Source organism: Pristiophorus japonicus, chromosome 5 (genome assembly GCF_044704955.1).
Source record: "Pristiophorus japonicus isolate sPriJap1 chromosome 5, sPriJap1.hap1, whole genome shotgun sequence".
Classification (NCBI taxonomy): Eukaryota; Metazoa; Chordata; class Chondrichthyes; family Pristiophoridae; genus Pristiophorus; species Pristiophorus japonicus.
In genome coordinates, this window is record NC_091981.1 from 250,343,281 (window position 1) to 250,362,505 (window position 19,225).

The 19,225-nt window shown below is 45.0% G+C and overlaps 1 protein-coding gene across 1 annotated transcript in view; it reads left to right on the top strand.

Annotated features, from left to right (window-relative positions):
- LOC139264669 (integrin beta-1-like) overlaps positions 1-19,225 on the top strand; it is a 174,930-nt gene that overhangs the window by 120,760 nt on the left and 34,945 nt on the right. Inside the window, exons 9-10 of the mRNA XM_070881540.1 lie at positions 10,980-11,069; positions 11,180-11,320. Of these exons, the coding sequence (XP_070737641.1) occupies positions 10,980-11,069; positions 11,180-11,320 (231 nt within the window). The remainder of the gene's footprint in view (positions 1-10,979; positions 11,070-11,179; positions 11,321-19,225) is intronic.

Here is a 19,225-nt window from a genome sequence, read left to right on the forward strand (position 1 = left end):
CCCCCCCCTCCCACCCCAACCTCGTTCTGGACGCCTAATTTGTAACCTGCGCCTGATTTTTTAATGTGTAGAACAGGTTTTTTCAGTTCTACAAAAATCTTCACTTGCTCCATTCTACTTTAGTTTGGAGTACGATTTCACTGTGGAAACTTTAAAATCAGGCGTCAGTGGCCGGACATGCCCCCTTTTGAAGAAAAAATTCTGTTCTAAAGTAGAACTGTTCTACCTGACTAGAACTGCAGAAAAAAAAATGTGGAGAATTGCGATTTCTAAGATAGTCCGTTCTCCACCAGTTGCTCCTAAAAATCAGGCGCAAATCATGTGGAAACTTGGGCCCATTATATTCCATCTGTCACCTTACTGACCACTCACTTAGTCTATCTATAACCTTTTGCAGACTCTTTAGGGGCAAAATTGCCCCTTTTTATAGCCCCATTAGCACCTCCGGGGGGGCGTGCATGGCAAGCCCTCGAACCACCCCGTGCCGATTCCTTTACCCCCCCAGGGAAATTGCCCCACGGGCCATGAGGCTGGTGTGAGTGGATGTCAGCTGGCCGACATCCGCTCTCTGAGCGCTCCTTAATTTCTATTTTCAGAACATGTAGCCCAGGATCCCTGACCTCTATCTTCCTTGAAACCCTTACACCAGTCCCATCTTCCTGAGATCTTGATATTCCCAGTTATCAATTTCCTGTTCAATTGGTTTGTGTCAACTGAACCTCAACTTCACCTCACCCCTTGGAAGATACAGAGTCTCTGCGAGATTGTCCCATACCTGCAGAACTGTCTTCGGTCGGTTGCATCGGTGGGGATATGGTCGTTGTGTCCATTGGAATACTTGGACCTACCAACTCACTCTGATCACAGTCCAGCTCAGACTCATAATCACATACTCTTGGTACTGAAGATGCATCGCTCGCCAGAAACATTTGATCCACATGAACCTTCCTGATGTAATCACCAATTTTGATTGCATACTGCTTGGTGCTACACACCCGAATAATTGTACCAACGTCCCATTTGTGTGGACTTATCCTTTTTGATGTACTGAGAACTCTGATTGATCACCCTTCTGAAAGCACCGCTCTTTGATAATGATAATGATGTTTCTGCACCGATTATGTCTTCTCTACCTTATAAGACAAGTTCGGTTGCAATAAACTGAGTTGAATCCTCAGCCTATGTTTCATCAATAATTCTGCAGGTGTGTACCATGTTGTAGAATGGGGCATAGTTCTGCATTTGAAAAGAAAATTTATTGATCTATGCTTCATGCTCACCGATGATCCAGTCTGGAGAGCATGTTTCCACAAAGCCTCCTTGACAATGCTGACCGACCTTTCAGCTGCACCATTTGGTGCTACCAACGTATGTTTGAAACCATTGTGTCTGGCAAAATTCGCAAATTAATTTGACCGAAATTGCAGACCATTATCTGACACCATTTCTTCGGGCAGGCTATGGCATGCAAAAATGTCCCACAATTCATCCAATATACGCTCTATAGTCGTAGATGACCCCATATGCCGTACTTCCAGCCATTTCGAATAGCTATCGATTAGAACCAGAAGATCATCGTTTCCCCTCTCACAAAAATTAATTTGTCTTCTTTGGAATGGTCTCCTGGCCAAATCCATGTTTAGAAACATAGAAACATAGAAAATAGTTGTAGGAGTAGGCCATTCGGCCCTTCGAGCCTGCACCACCATTCAATGAGCTCATGGCTGAACATGCAACTTCAGTATCCCATTCCTGCTTTCTCGCCATACCCCTTAATCCCCCTAGTAGTAAGGACTACATCTAACTCCTTTTTGAATATATTTAGTGAATTGGCCTCAACAACTTTCTGTGGTAGAGAATTCCACATGTTCACCACTCTCTGGGTGAAGAAGTTTCTCCTCATCTCGGTCCTAAATGGCTTACCCCTTATCCTTAGACTGTGACCCCTGGTTCTGGACTTCCCCAACATTGGGAACATTCTTCCTGCATCTAACCTGTCTAAACCCGTCAGAATTTTAAATGTTTCTATGAGATCCCCTCTCATTCTTCTGAACTCCAGTGAATACAAGCCCAGTTGATCCAGTCTTTCTTGATAGGTCAGTCCCGCCATCCCGGGAATCAGTCTGGTGAACCTTTGCTGTACTCCCTCAATAGCAAAAATGTCCTTCCTCAAGTTAGGAGACCAAAACTGTACACAATACTCCAGGTGTGGCCTCACCAAGGCCCTGTACAACTGTAGCAACACCTCCCTGCCCCTGTACTCAAATCCCCTCGCTATGAAGGCCAACATACTATTTGCTTTCTTAACCGCCTGCTGTACCTGCATGCCAATCTTCAGTGACTGATGTACCATGACCCCCAGGTCTCATTGCACCTTCCCTTTTCCTAATCTGTCACCATTCAGATAATAGTCTGTCTCTCTGTTTTTACCACCAAAGTGGATAACCTCACATTTATCCACATTATACTTCATCTGCCATGCTTTTGCCCATTCACCTAACCTATCCAAGTCACTCTGCAGCCTCATAGCATCCTCCTCGCAGCTCACACGGCCACCCAACTTAGTGTCATCCGCAAATTTGGAGATACTACATTTAATCCCCTCGTCTAAATCATTAATGTACAATGTAAACAGCTGGGGCCCCAGCACAGAACCTTGCGGTACCCCACTCGTCACTGCCTGCCATTCTGAAAAGTACCCATTTACACCTACTCTTTGCTTCCTGTCTGCCAACCAGTTCTAAATCCACGTCAGCACACTACCCCCAATCCTATGTGCTTTAACTTTGCACATTAATCTCTTGTGTGGGACCTCGTCGAAAGCCTTCTGAAAGTCCAAATACACCACATCAACTGGTTCTCCCTTGTCCACTCTACTGGAAACATCATCAAAAAATTACAGAAGATTTGTCAAGCATGATTTCCCTTTCACAAATCAATGCTGACTTGGACCTATCATGTCACCTATTTCCAAATGCGCTGCTATGACATCCTTAATAATTGATTCCATCATTTTACCCACTACCGACAGGCTGACCGGTCTATAATTTCCTGTTTTCTCTCTCCCTCCTTTTTTAAAAAGTGGGGTTACATTGGCTACCCTTCACTCCATAGGAATTGATCCAGAGTCTATGGAATGTTGGAAAATGACTGTTAATGCATCCGCTATTTCCAAGGCCACCTCCTTAAGTACTCTGGGATGCAGTCCATCAGGCCCTGGGGATTTATCTGCCTTCAATCCCATCAATTTCCCCAACACAATTTCCCGACTAATAAGGATTTCCCTCAGTTCCTCCTTACTAGACCCTCTGACCCCTTTCATATCCGGAAGGTTGTTTGTGTCCTCCTTAGTGAATACCGAACCAAAGTACTTGTTCAATTGGTCTGCCATTTCTTTGTTCCCCGTTATGACTTCCCCTGGTTCTGACTGCAGGGGACCTATGTTTGTCTTTACTAACCTTTTTCTCTTTACATATCTATAGAAGCTTTTGCAGTCCGTCTTAATGTTCCCTGCAAGCTTCCTCTCATACTCTATTTTCCCTGCCCTAATCAAACCCTTTGTCCTCCTCTGCTGAGTTCTAAATTTCTCCCAGTCCCCGGGTTTGCTGCTATTTCTGGCCAATTTGTATGCCACTTCCTTGGCTTTAAACACTATCCCTGATTTCCCTTGATAGCCACGGTTGAGCCGCCTTCCCTTTTTTATTTTTACGCCAGACAGGGATGTACAATTGTTGTAGTTCATCCATGCAATCTCTAAATGTCTGCCATTGCCCATCCACTGTCAACCTCTTAAGTATCATTCGCCAATCTATCCTAGCCAATTCACGCCTGATACCTTCAAAGTTACCCTTCTTTAAGTTCTGGACCATGGTCTCTGAATTAACTGTTTCATGCTCCATCCTAATGTAGAATTCCACCATATTATGGTCACTCTTCCCCAAGGGGCCTTGCACAATGAGATTGCTAATTAATCCTCTTTCATTACACAACACGCAGTCTAACATGGCCTCCCCCCTAGTTGGTTCCTCGACATAATGGTCTAGAAAACCATCCCTTATGCACTCCAGGAAATCCTCCTCCACCGTATTGCTTCCAGTTTGGTTAGCCCAATCTATATGCATATTAAAGTCACCCATGATAACTGCTGCACCTTTATTGCATGCATCCCTAATTTACTGTTTGATGCCCTCCCCAGCATCACTACCACTGTTTGGAGGTCTGTACACAACTCCCACTAACGTTTTTTGCCCTTTGGTGTTCTGCAGCTCGACCCATATAGATTCCACATCATCCAAGCTAATGTCCTTCCTAACTATTGCATTAATCTCCTCTTGAACCAGCAATGCTACCCCACCTCCTTTTGCTTTTATTCTATCCTTCCTGAATGTTGAATACCCTTGGATGTTGAGTTCCCAGCCCTGATCATCCTGGAGCCACGTCTCTGTAATCCCAATCACATCATATTTGTTAACATCTATTTGCACAGTGAATTCATCCACCTTATTACGGATACTCCTTGCATTAAGACACAAAGCCCTCTAGCATTTTAGCTGGCATGGTCCAGCAGTGTTGATTTACACTTACTTACTAATACTTCTAAGTCTTTATCCAACCCAGGCCAATAAACAAAACTTCGGGCCACCACACCACTTTCATGCCCACGATGCCAGTATGCTCACTGTTAAGTTCTGTCAAGACTTTGGCCCATAGTGCACTGGGAATGATTACTCTCAGGCCCCATGTTAGATATCCCTACTCACATAATAATTCATTCCAACGATGATAAAAGAGCTTTATCTCCTCGTCTAAATGCTTCTGATTTTCAGACCACCGTCACAGGGTGTGCTCATAGGCCCAAAGTATGTGCTTTGCTGGAAAGTCCTCATCAACGACATCTAGGGTGAAGATTGACTGTTCGCAGCCAATTTCAGAATCTTCATGGTGCATCCATCTCTGCATTCTGCTTCGACCTGCGATACTCGATTCTATAATCATACTGAGACAATAAAATACCCCACCTTTGCATCCAGGAAACTGCCATATATGGACTTGCTGCCTTTGGGCCTAAGGTAGCTAGTAACAGTTTGTGATCAGTTACTAGCATGAATTGACCTCCCAAAAAAAACTGGTGAAACTTTTTAACACCAAATATAATTGCCAAAGCCTCATGCTCAATCTGGGCATAATTTTGTTTGCTTTTTTTGAGCGTACGCAATGCAAAGGCAACCGTTTTTTCCTGCTGCCTGTCATTCATAACATGGCTGATCACTGCTCCCACACCATACCCAGAGGCAATGCTTGTCTTAGTTCACGAGTCAGATTATAATGGACGAGAAGAGCACTACTGCTCAAGCGTCGCTTGCATGTGTCGTATGCATTCTTTGCTCTTTGTCCCATATCCAACTCACACCTTTCTTTAATAAATAATGGCATGGGGTGTGAGCACCGTTGCTAGTCTAGCTAGAAAATGAACATAATATTGGACCATGCCTAAAAAGAATTGTAATTCAGTCATGTTTTTTGGTTCCGGAGCCATCATGATGGCTTGCACTTTCTCCTTTACCAGTTGAAGACCATTTTCATCTACCCGCAATCCCAGATACACCACTTCATGCTGTATAAATGTACATTTGCTCCTCTCCAGCTTCACATTATGGTCATTGAATTGTCTGAATACTTCTAAGATTTCCAGGTTTTCCTTCCCTGTGCCGGTGGCTATCAACACATCATCTTGATTGCACAAACAGTGATTCATTCTCTGTAAGTTCTGATCCATGGTAGCCTGACATATGTTTGGTGAGGACTTGATATCATCAGACAACTTGGTATATGAATATAAACCTTAGTGTGTGTTGACTGTCAGACACTGCTGACTATCCTTGCCAACGTTGAGTTGAGTGTAGGTGTGGGAGAGATCCAGTTTTGTGAAGACTTTGGCTCCTGCCAGTTCTGCATACAAATCCTGTGATGTCGGTAGAGGGTACTGTTCATCATCAACTGCTTGATGCCGAATAATGTTATAGTCCACACAGAGTCGTACCGTTTTGTCTGCCTTCAGAACAGCAACTAACGTGGTGGCTCAGTCACTCCTATCAGTCTTCATTAAAACTCTGTTTTTCTCCAACTTAGCAACGTGCAATTTTAATGCATATGGTACCGGCCTTGATCTACAAAAAATCAGTTTGACATCTGGCTTAATTTGATTTTGTGCATTGCATCCCTTGATGCCCTCGTAAGAGTCCTGAAACATATTAGCATATTTCTCCAGTAGAGTATCTAGTCGAGACTTAACTATTTCTGTACTGCAGATGCTGTACCAATCCAAATGATGCACTCTTAGCCAATTTTTGCCCATGAGTGTTGGCCGATTTACATATTTCGCTATAATAATAGGTAATCTTGTTTGTTGCCTACGAAATAGGAGGTGGGTGGGGTGGATTGACCCATCCACCTCCACGGAGGTGTGTGGGGGGCCTGACCCATCCACCTCCATGGCACGAACCTGGTATTGCAGTACTTCCAGGAACGGTGCAGTGGCTCTAGGCCTTTTGGCTAAGAGCATTGGTGCAGAGTGATCCTTGATGTATGCAAGGTGACCTCTGGCGTTTGTGATTTGACAAAGAATTGGAAAGATTGGCAACGAAAAATTTAAAAAAAAAAAGAAAATTCCACCCAAATTTCTTCATGAAGCGAGTCCCATCTTCGTTACTATTTTTGTAGTGTATTTGCTTCATGGGTGCGTTGCTTAAGAATTCACAGCTACACGTTTAATGTAATGAACTAGCTGGTTTATTACCAAAGGTTTAACAATCAAACTGAACCCTACCAGTTCATCCACCAGGTTCACAACTGCATGTCTCATTGTGGAGAACCTAGACTCAATCAACTGGAGTTTTATTGAGTTTTGTGAACATCACATGACTGGCTAAGCATCACATGACAGTGCCATGCTCCATAACTATTTTAAACTAAACTTTAAATCAAGTACCCCCTCCTTGTATGGGCACTAGAACCCTCAAATTAACAAATTAACTGGTAACTTTGCCAAATTAAATTAAAATTCTGTTCTCGGGGGTGATGATGCACTCCAGTTCCTCCGGGACCCACCTCTCGTGGAAGGTCGCGAGCGTACCGGTCTAGGAGAGGTGTGAGTTTGGGGCCCAGAAGAGGCGAGGGCCCGGGGGCAGCACGGGCCAGCCCACACTGGAATTGTGTGCGTACTAGGTCTGTGCAGCAGAGCTGGTCTCCAGTCGTCTTGGTTAATCCTTGCCACTGGAACAAGACCTAGCTCTGTCAAGCCCGTGTGGTGGCTGGTGGGCAATGGCCACCACATGTAAAAAAAATCCACATACAGGCATCTTCCACCCTTAAATATGTAGTCCTGGACCGGGAATGTCAGGTCCTTCATTGAAATACCTGTGATATCATCCCTTTTTGGTGTGGAAGCAAATCATCCTCGAAATGAAGGACCGCCTAAGAAGACCGGTGGACACTGCGTGCTCCATCTCCAGGGACACCCTGGCACGAACGTAACAGCGGTAGAGAGACAGGCAGTCGGGCTGAATGACCCCCTCAACCACCCGCTGCCTGGACTGGTTAATGGCCACCTTGGCCAGACGCATGAGCAGTCCTACGAGGAGGCCTTCCGACCTGCCTGCTCACTTCCGCACTGGGTGCCCAAAGATCAGAAACGTGGGACTGAAGCTCAGCCAAAAATCGAGGCGCAGCCCCTTCAAATAATGGAAGTGGGGCTGCAATCTCACACACTGTATATAAATGTGGAACATGGACTCCTCCATACCGCAAAAGTTGCAGGTGACCTGGGAGTCCGTGAAACGATTTAGAAACTTATTGCATTGGACTGCCCCGTGCAACACCCTCCAGGCCAAGTCCCCAATAAATAAAGGGAGGACTCCTGTGTAGAGAGCACCCCATTGGGGACCCCCGCCTCCTCTGGACGGCAAGATGGTGCGCCTTGGCAATAGCTCCACAAAGCTTTGAGCATGCTCACAGGTGGATATATTATACCTTTGATACAAGCTCCTACTATTTCTTGATTAATATTCTGTCTAACGGTATAGCTACTGTTAGGATGCCTATATTTCACTCCCACCAGTCTTTTCTATCCCTTGTTACTCCTTATCTCCACTCATACTGATTCTACTTCCTGATCTTCTGAGGTGAGATCCTTTCACTACTGTTCTTATGTCATCCTTTATTATCAGGTCTACCCCTCCTCCTTTTCCATTCTGCCTGCCTTTTCGAAATGTTAAGTACCCTGGAACATTTAGCTCCCAACCTTGGTCACCTTGCAACCATGTATCTGTAATGGCTATTAGATCAAACCAATTTATCTTTATTTGTGCCACTGGTTCATCTATCTTGTTATGAATGCTTTGTGCATTCAGATAAAAAAGCCTTGATTGTAAATGTCTTACCATTATTCTTTGCTGCACTGCTACCGTCAAACTCTGTCCCTTCCTGTCACACTTTGCTTATTTTTACCCAAATCGCTACACTACTCTACTGCCTTGACCTTTCTCTTTAGATTTCTAAATTTCCCCTTACCTGACCCCTTAACCTCTTTTTTAGTTAAGGAAAATATTGGCATCACAGCAAATTGCCTACAAGCAGGAGATGGAGCTAAGAGAGTGTAGAATGTTTAGTGGAAATAGATCTGTTGGACTAGATAAAGGACTGACATTATTGGTAAAGGTTGGCATCTAACAAAAAGATGGAGAAGGTGAGGTCGACATGCTGGCCACACGATCACACTACCCGGTGCCAGGCTGAAAATGTAACAGATCTCCCAACCATACCTGTTAGTACATTGAGCTCCAGGACGAGACCTGATTCACAGTTTCTGTGGCTTTGCAGTTTCAGTCACCTTGGTTACAAGGTCATTTTTAAAATGAGTGGCTTTTTGTATCGCTGAATAAGATCATCTTGGAAAACCTTTCAATGTTCACTAGTAGTTAGAAGTATAATGTTGGAGACTTAAAAGCTGATTGCTCTCAGCTAAAAAGCAATGAGCCTTGAATGGCTCCAATTTAAACACATTTTTGTCAAACTGCCTTAAAAATACAACAGTGAATGTTATCGCTGTTTCCTCATAGTAGCAACTGTCAGCTAAAGAATTCTTGGAACAAAGGGTGTTTGAGATTTGTTTTAGATTTGAAGGTTAAAATGATCCTGGTAATATTATAGGACAATTATAAACAGGCACCAATAATGCACTGGATAAGTACAATACCCCTGTTGATTCTTTGATAATGATCTGAGAACAAGATAAGGCTATTTAGCTTAGCAAACTCGCCCAACTGCTTGTCCATGTTCAGGGTTAGCACAGACTCTTTTCACCACCTTCTCTTGATGACAAACCCTTGCCCTCCCTATTGAATTTGGAATCTTTAGCTCGGAAAACTCCAATTGAGTCTCAATTAATTGTATTGGAGGCCTGTCTATTCCATAAACTCACAAATTGAAATTGTTATCTCTGGAAGTACATTTAGTTTGTAGCTTACTTCACTTACCATGTTGTGTACTGCGCTTTGGGTTCTGCTCAAAACTTCTCCATTTCTACATTACCAAATGAGTAGATGCACCAAAATTAATACTTCTCCACAGGGCAGGGATGGTAAACTGTGATAACACTGCAGGAGTTTGCGGGAGGACACAGAAAGGTTAGCAAAGTGGGTAGATAACTGGCGGATGCAGGTCAATGCAGAGAAATATGTTGTACACGTTGGGAAAAAAACAGTGAAAGGAAGTATACTTTAAATGATAAGATTCTTAACAGAATGGAGGAACAGAGAGATCTAAGGGCTGCAGCTACATAGATCTTTAAAGTTGGGAGTGATGCTGTATTTATACAATACTGTACATTGATTAGTATAGTTGTAGTATTGCCTGCCAATTTGAGCGCTCCATTAGAGGAATTATATTAGAGCCATGGAAAGCAACAGTGGAAATTCACCAGAATGCTATCAGATATGGGGGGTGGTAGTTATGAAGGAAGGCTAAAAAAAAATTGGAGATTTTGTACTGGAACAGAGAAGGTTAGGAGATTTAATTTAATAGAGACTTTCAACAATGATGGACTGTTCTCACGAGTTGGTGGATCAATAATAAGTGACCTTAGACTCAGGATTATCACTAGAAGAATGATGTGGGAATTAGAAGATTTTTTTTCACAAAATGGGTTATTAGAACAGGAAATGCTTTAGCACAAATGGCAATTGAGGTAGAGACCATAACACTATTTAAAAGGAACTGGATAAATATTTAAAAACATAAAAGCATATAAAAGGATTTGGAAAAAGGGCTACAAAATAGGATTAGAGAAGATCATATTAGTTGTAGAGCTGGAACCAGCAGAGGCACAATGGGCCGAATAGCTATCTTTGCTGCTGAAGTTTCTATGACGCTATGGCTTGAATTTTCCCTTGCTGACCCCCACCCCCTAAATCAGGCAGAATAGCGAGTGAACTGTGGGGAAAATTAGGCAGTGAGGCCTACCTGCACTTCTGCTCCTAAAGTGGCCTTCTGCCTCTTCTGGTGCTGCAATAGTGGTCCTGTGCTGCAGCAGCACCTGAAGTTTCTTCATGGTCAGTGTTCATCTCCCGCTTGCTGGCGGAGATGCTACTGGGAGCTTGCCATGAATACATACTGACCCCAACCCGGGAAACTAGGCCGAGGCCATAGGAGCTGGGTAATGAGTGAAAGTGCCGCTTTAACTGTATAGGGGCAGATTAAAGAAAATATTCTTTCAAAATCTTATATACTAATCATTTTTATTTCTGCCACTGAGAACAGATTTAGCTCCCTTAAGCTTTTCGTAGCTCATTGTTTTAATATTTTATGCCATTTCTATTGCTATCTTTTATTCACAAAGGTAGCTTTTGAGGAGCTTACCATTCTCATTAATTCCGCAGCCCATTATAATATGGAAAGATAATATTCTTTCTCTATATTAACAGACACTCCAAGATCTCATTCCAAAATCTGAAGTGGGAATTCGGACATCAAACTCCAGTAATGTAATCAGGTTAATCCTTGATGCTTATCACGTAAGTACTGACCATTAAAGTGACTCGTGCATTAAAATCAGTTCAATTTCTTGTTGAATTCCAATACTTAGAAATCCAATGGTGGTTATGTTTCCATCTTTTTTTTACAGGCTTTGTCTTCTGAGGTTATCCTGGAGAACAGCAAATTGCCAGAAGGTGTGTCAATACATTATACAGCCTACTGTAAAAATAATACCGTTCATACAGGAGAAAATGGCAGGAAATGTTCAGACATTCAGCGTGGCGATGAGGTAAGGTATTCTTGCATTTCAATCTTGTCAAAGACTTGATCAATAACTCTTGAGGAAATGATGGCCTCTATTTTCCCCATCATTGGGCACTGATTTTTTGGCGGCCAGCGATTATTTTGGTGTAGATGGTCAGTTTTAATTTTCTCCAAAGTTTTGACACCGGCACCAACTATATCAGCAGCAGAGTTTTTGGTGCCAGATATTTTAGTGCTGGTGTGTGTAAAAAAATGATTCCATGCCATTTCTGGCCATTAAGGCCATTTTCTTGTCATGTATCTCACATTACTGTATATAACTGTATCTTACCATGCTATACATGACTGAAACTGGATATGACCTGTAACAATAAGCATACCTTACCACCAGGGGTGCACTTGCAGGAGACACTTCATACCTGTCCCACTGTGGTATATAAAGGGAGGTCTCAGGCAAGTGCAGCACTGGAGAGCTGGAATTAAAGGTGCAGGTCCTGAGTGACCTTGACTTCAGCATGTGTCTCGTGTAAGTCAGTACATTAGAGTCAGAACTTAACAGTGGCGACGAGTTATGGGATCACAGAATCCACAGAATGGCTACCAACAGCTCAGATGAGAAATACAATGCTGGAGACAATTGGGATGACTTTATAGAAAGGCTCCTGCAAAGCTTTGTGACCAAAGACTGGTGAGGCGACGATAAGGCAGACAAGAGAAGAGCCCATCTCTTGACCAGCTGTGGCTCGAAAACATACGCTTTAATGAAAGACCTGCTGGCACCCGAGAAACCAGTCATTTGAGGAGTTGAGCACACTGGTGAGAGACCACCTGAAGCCAGCGAGCAGCCTACACATGGCCAGACACAGGTTCTACAACTACAGACGCTGTGTGGGCCAAAGCATACCCGACTTCGTGGCGGAACTTTGGAGTCTGGCTAGTTCATGTGAGTTCCCCAATGAACTAAGGAGAGAAGTACTGAGAGACTTTTTTATTGAAGGAATAGGCCATGCAGAAATATTCCGAAAGCTTATAGAGACTAAGAACTTGACTCTAGAGGCAGCAGCACTGGTCGCACAGACGTTCTTGGCAGGCGAAGAAGAAACGAGGCTGATCTATACTTCGGGTACAACAACCAACGAGGCATCGGAACAAGGGGTTCACATTGTGGAACAAACCGCTACCCCCACACACAGACAAAGGCAGGAGAGCAGGCCTTCAACAGCAAACAGTGGCGTCAGAAGCCATCAAAATCAAGGGCCACATGAACGGCCGATCACACCTCATCAACCCACAATGCGAGCAAGCAACAACAGATTGAGAGAAGCTCAAGGGAGATTAGCCAGACGCAGCTCATCCTTCGGAAACAATGGAAACGGTCTGTGTTGGAGATGTGGGGGAAGGCACTCAACCAGGGTGTGTCGATTTCAGCATGCCATTTGCAGAAACTGCAACTACACAGGGCATTTGGCTCACGTGCAGAAAAACAGCAGCTTGGCTGGTATACGAATCGGAAGGGTCGGAAAGCGGACCAGAAGACAGTTGGAACAGTGCACGGGACGCCGAGGTACAGCGGGTTAACACGATCAATGTCCACTGTTCTTACACCAAGACGCCTCCAATTATGATGAGGGTTCTACTCAATGGGATACCCGTCAACATGGAACTGGACACGGGGGCCAGTCAATCCCTCATGAGCGTTCAACAATTTGAGCACCTGTGGCCGCACAAAAGCAACAGACCAAAACTCACAAAGATCGGCACCAAACTAAGGACCTATACTAAAGAAATTGTTCCAGTTCTTGGTAGCGCCATGCTCTCAGTCACACACAAAGGGATGGTGCACCCACTTTCCCTATGGATTGTCACCAGGGATCTCCCAGCCCTGTTGGGGAGAAGCTGGCTAGCAGAACTTAATTGGAAAGGGGATGATGTTCACACCATGTTAACAGAGGATCAGACCTCCTGCTCAACAGCGCAAAGCCGTTTTGAACATCTCTTTCAGCCAGGTGTGGGCACCTTCAAAGGGGCTAAAGTTAGAATCTACGTCACACAGAATGCCACACCGGTCCATCACAAGGCTAGAGCTGTGCCTTATGTGATGAGGAAAAAGATTGAAAACGAACTGGACCTGCTTCTGCGGGAAGGCATAATTTCTCCCGTGGAATTCAGCGACTGGGCAAGCCCCATCGTCCCCGTCATGAAGCCTGATGGATCCGTGCGAATCTGTGGGGATTACAAGTCGACCATAAACAGAGTCTCCCTACAGGACAAATACCCGCTGCCCAGAGCGGAGGACCTATTTGCAACGTTGGCTGGAGGAAATCTTTTCTCGAAACTTGACCTCACATCTGCGTATATGACGCAGGAACTGACCGAAGAGTCTAAGCTACTCACCACCATCAACACACATCGAGGCCTTTTTATGTACAATCGATGCCCATTCGGCATCAGGTCGGCAGCTGCTATATTCCAGCGCAACATGGAAAGTCTGCTCAAGTCCATCCCGGGGATGGTTGTGTTTCAAGATGACATACTCATCACGGGCAGGGACACCGACTCTCATCTCCGCAATCTTGAGGAAGTACTAAGTTGATTGGATCAGGTAGGCCTAAGAGTTAAGAAATCCAAGTGTCTGTTTCTCGCGCCTGAGGTTGAATTTTTGGGCAGAAGGATTGCCGCTGATGGAATCCGCCCAACCGAATCCAAAACCGAAGCGATTCGCCTGGCACCCAGGCCCCGGAATGTCTCGGAACTGCCGCCTTTCTCGGGCTACTCAATTACTTTGGGAACTTTATGCAGAACTTGAGCACGCTGCTGGAGCCTCTCCACGTGCTACTCAGAAAGGAGTGCGATTGGTTTTGGGGGGACGCCCAAGAACACGCCTTCAATAAGGCACGCAACCTTCTATGTTCCAAGAGTGTTTTAGCCTTTTTTGACCCAGGTAAAAGGTTAGTCCTTACGTGTGATGCGTCAGCATACTGAGTCGGGTGCATTTTACAGCACGTCAATGATGCGGGTAAATTGCAGCCCGTTGCTTATGCCTCCAGGTCACTTTCGCGGGCAGAGCGCGGGTACGGTATGGTTGAGAAGGAGGCGCTCGTGTGCGTGTACGGTGTCAAAAGGATGCACCAATACCTTTTCGGGGCCAAGTTTGCGTTAGAAACTGACCACAAACCCTTCACGTCCCTACTATCCGAGTGCAAGGCAATCAACTCCAACACCTCGGCGCGCATTCAGCGGTGGGCACTCATGCTGGCGGCTTACGACTACACGATAAGGCACAGACCAGGCACAGACAACTGTGCCGACGCGCTTAGCAGGCTCCCCTGGCGACCACAGAAGGGTCCGACGAACAGGACTGTGAGATGGTCATGGCAATCAATGCCTTTGAATCCACATATTCGCCCATGACGGCTTGCCAAATCAGAGCCTGGACGACAGCGACCCCACGTTATCTCTAGTTAAAAGATGCATTTTAACCGGTGACTGGGCAGAGGCTCGCGATGCCTGCCCCAAGGAGGTCAAACCCTTCCATAGGCACATACATGAACTCTCACTACAAGCAGACTTCCTGATGTGGGGCAGCCGAGTCATTATGCCCTTACGAGGCAGGGAGGCATTTGTCCGGGAGCTCCATTGCAAGTCCTCATAAAAGCCATAGCCAGATCTCATGTCTGGTGGCCTGGCATTGACGCGGACTTGGAGCTCTGCGTCCGTCAGTGCACCATTTGTGCCCAACTTAGTAATGCCCCCAGCGAGGCCCCCCTAAGCCCCTGGCCCTGGCCCACCAAACCGTGGTCGCGGATGCATGTAGACTATGCGGGCCCATTCATGGGCAAAATGTTCCTCGTAGTCGTTGATGCATTTTCAAAATGGATCGAATGCACCATTTTAAACTCGAGCACCACCTCCACCACTGGAGAGCTTTAGAACCATGTTTGCAACGCACGGAATCCCTGACATATTGGTCAGTAATAATGGTCCGTGCTTCACCAGCGCAGAATTTCACGATTTTATAGTTGACCACGATATATATCACATTAAGACGGCACCTTTCAAGCCGGCCTCCAATGGCCAGGCGGAGCGAGCAGTGCAGATCATTAAACAAGGCATGCTCAGAATCCAAGGTCCCACACTGCAGAGCCGCCTGTCACGACTGCTGCTGGCATACAGATCTCGTCCGCGTTCGTTGACTGGGGTTTCTCCCGCGCAACTATTGATGAAACGAACCTTAAAGACCAGGCTCTCGTTAATCCTCCCAGACATTCATGAAATTGTTGAGGATAAGCGTCAAAAGCTAACTGAGTACCATGACCGAAATTCGAGGGGGAGGTGGAATGAGATAGGGGACAAAGTGTTTGTGCTAAACTATGGCCGGGGTCCCAAATGGCTTGCAGGGACAGTAACAGACAAAGAAGGAAACAGGCTACTGGTTGTACAAATGGACAATGGCCAAACCTGCCTAGACCAAGTAAAAAGTAGATTTACTGATAACACTGAAGAGCCAGAGGCAGACTACAATGTGGAACTCACACCACACCTGTTGGACAGACAGGTGGAACAACCTGAGGAAAGGGCAGTCTCAACAGACAGCCCAGGCGGGATACCAGCAATCACACCGAACGAAACAGACAGCCCAGGCGAGATACCAGCAATCACACCGAACGAAAAACAGGCACCAAGGCAAACAACTGAACCACAACTAAGACGCTCCATGCGTGAGCACAGACTACCTGAGAGACTGAATCTATAAAGGCAATAAGACCTTGGGGGAGGGTGATGTCATGTATCTCACATTACTGTATATAACTGTATCTTACCATGCTATATATGACCTGTAACAATAAGCATACCTTACCACCAGGGGTGCACTTGCAGGAGACACTCCATACCTGTCCCACTGTGGTATATAAAGGAAGGTCTCAGGCAAGTGCAGCACTGGAGAGCTGGAATTAAAGGTGCAGGTCCTGAGTGACCTTGACTTCAGCATGTGTCTCGTGTAAGTCAGTACATTAGAGTCAGGACTTAACATTTCCCATCACCGATTTTTTTTTAAACGGCGCATAGAGACATTAGAGCCCATTTGGAAAAAGCCTACCTTAACTTAATGAAATAGGCGCTGGCCCGATTCTATCCCTGGCCGAAGGTCCGCCACGCTTATCTGAGCAAAGAACTGCAGGTAAAAATAAACTAGGTGAAATAAAGCTTACAGATGAGCCTTTTCCATGGATGAGCAAACTGCAGGCAAATTTCAAAAACATCTTCCAGAACAGCCGTTTCTCTCGAAGTCCCAACTCCAGGCAAATTTCAAACGATACTTCCAGGCACATCAAAACATTCAGAGGAGCCTCTTCCCTCGAAGACCAAACTCCAGGCACACCACAACATCGAGAAGAGCCTTTTCCCTCATAGACAAAACTCCAGGCACATTGACTTTTCCACACACCCGATCCAACCCGCTGCTAACCCTGGCTGATGGTCCTCCACGCAAGACTGTGCAACAAACTCCAGGCACATTGGAAAGGATCACTGCATTATATTTAAAGACTGGACATTGATTTTTGTTTTTAAATAGTCTCGCTTACATTTGCAATGTTTATCTCAGTTTGCATTTGAAGACAGTGTTGCAATGCGTAGGTTAACCTGAATAAACAATAATATATTTTAAAAGATATTTTATTACTGTAAAAATTATTAACCACTAGAATAGGGTCTGATTAACCACATAAGTATTGTTACACTCATAATAAACGGTGAGACTGAGTACTGTGTGTAATGAGCAAGTGTGACCTTAGCTCCTTTATTAAGGTTCCAGAGTGCAGGTACCTCGTGGGTGGCCTGCTGATATACTGTGCTCCCAAGGGATCCCTTGGGACTCCAACAGATGGGCCCTCTGGTGGTCAGGTGTACTGTAAGTTACAAAGGGTTAAATACATAACATCACTCCCCCGTGAAGTCAACAAACACCTGTGAACTTTTTGGTGTGGAAGCAAGTCATCATCGAATCGAGGGACTGCCTATGATGATGATGATGCACAATTTGAGAAACATAGAAACATAGAAAATAGTTGCAGGAGTAGGCCATTTGGCCCTTCGAGACTGCACCACCATTCAACAAGATCATGGCTGATCATTCACCTCAGTAACGCTTTTGTGCTTTCTCTCCATACCCCTTGATCCCTTTAGCCGTAAGGGCCATATCTAACTTCCTCTTGAATATATCCAATGAACTGGCATCAACAAATCTCTGCGGTAGGGAATTCCACAGGTTAACAACTCTCTGAGTGAAGAAGTTTCTCCTCATCTCAATCCTAAATGGCTTACCCATTATCCTTAGACAATGTCCCCTGGTCCTGGACTTCCCCAACATCGGGAACATTCTTCCTGCATCTAACCTGTCCAGTCCCGTCAGAATTTTATATGTTTCTATGAGATCCCCTCTAATCCTTCTAAATTCCAGTGAATACAGGCCCAGTCGATCCAATCTCTCCTCATATGTCAGTCCGCCCATCACGGGAATCAGTCTGGTGAACCTTCGCTGCACTCCCTCAATAGCAAGAACGTCCTTCCTCAGATTAGGAGACCAAAACTGAACACAATATTCCAGGTGAGGCCTCACTAAGGCCCTGTACAACTGCAGTAAGAACTCCCTGCTCCTATACTCAAATCCCCTAGCTATGAAGGCCAACATACCATTTGCCTTCTTCACCGCTTGCTGTACCTGCATGCCAACTTTCAATGACTGATGTACCATGATACCCAGGTCTCGTTGCACCTCCCCTTTTCCTAATCTGCCGCCATTCAAATAATATTCTGCCTTCGTGTTTTTGCCACCAAAGTGGATAACCTCACATTTATCCACATTATACTGCATCTGCCACGCATTTGCCCACTCACTTAACCTGTCCAAATCACCCTGCAGCCTTTTAGCTTCCTCCATACAGCTCACACCATCACTCAGCTTAGTATCATCTGCAAACTTGGAGATATTATACTCAATTCCCTCATCCAAATCATTAATGTATATTGTAAATAGCTGGGGTCCCAGCAGTGAGCCCTGCGACACGCCACTAGTCACTGCCTGCCATTCTGAAAAGGACCCGTTTTTCCCAACTCTATGCTTCCTGTCTGCCAACCAGTTCTCTATCTACGCCAGTACACTACCCCCAATACCATGTGCTTTAATTTTGCATACCAATCTCTTGTGTGGGACCTTGTCAAAAGCCTTTTGAAAGTCCAAATACACCACATCTACTGGTTCTCCCTTGTCCACTCTACCAGTTACATCCTCAAAAAATTCTAGAAGATTTATCAAGCAGGATTTCCCTTTCATAAATCCATGCTGACTTGGACCGATCCCGTCTCTGCTTTCCAAATGTGCTGCTGTTTCAACTTTAATAATTGATTCCAACATTTTCCCTACTACTGATGTCAGGCTAACCAGTCTATAATTACCCGTTTTCTCTCTCCCTCCTTTCTTAAAAAGTGGTGTTACATTAGCTACACTCCAGTCCATAGGAACCGATCCAGAGTTGATAGACTATCGGAAAATGATCACCAATGCATCCACTATTTCTAGGGCCACTTCCTTAAGTACTCTGGGATGCAGACTATCAGGCCCCAGGGATTTATCGGCCTTCAACCCCATCAATTTCCCTAACACAATTTCCAGCCCAATAAGGATTTCCTTCAGTTCCTCCTTCTCACTAGACCCTCTGTCCCCTAGTATTTCCGGAAGGTTATTTGTATCTTCCTTCGTGAAGACAGAACCAAAGTATTTGTTTAACTGGCCCGTCATTTCTTTGATCCCCATTATAAATTCACCTGAATCTGACTGCAAGGGACCTACGTTTGTTTTCACTAATCTTTTTCTCTTCACATATCTATAGAAGCTTTTGCAGTCAGTTTTTATGTTGCCAGTAAGCTTCCT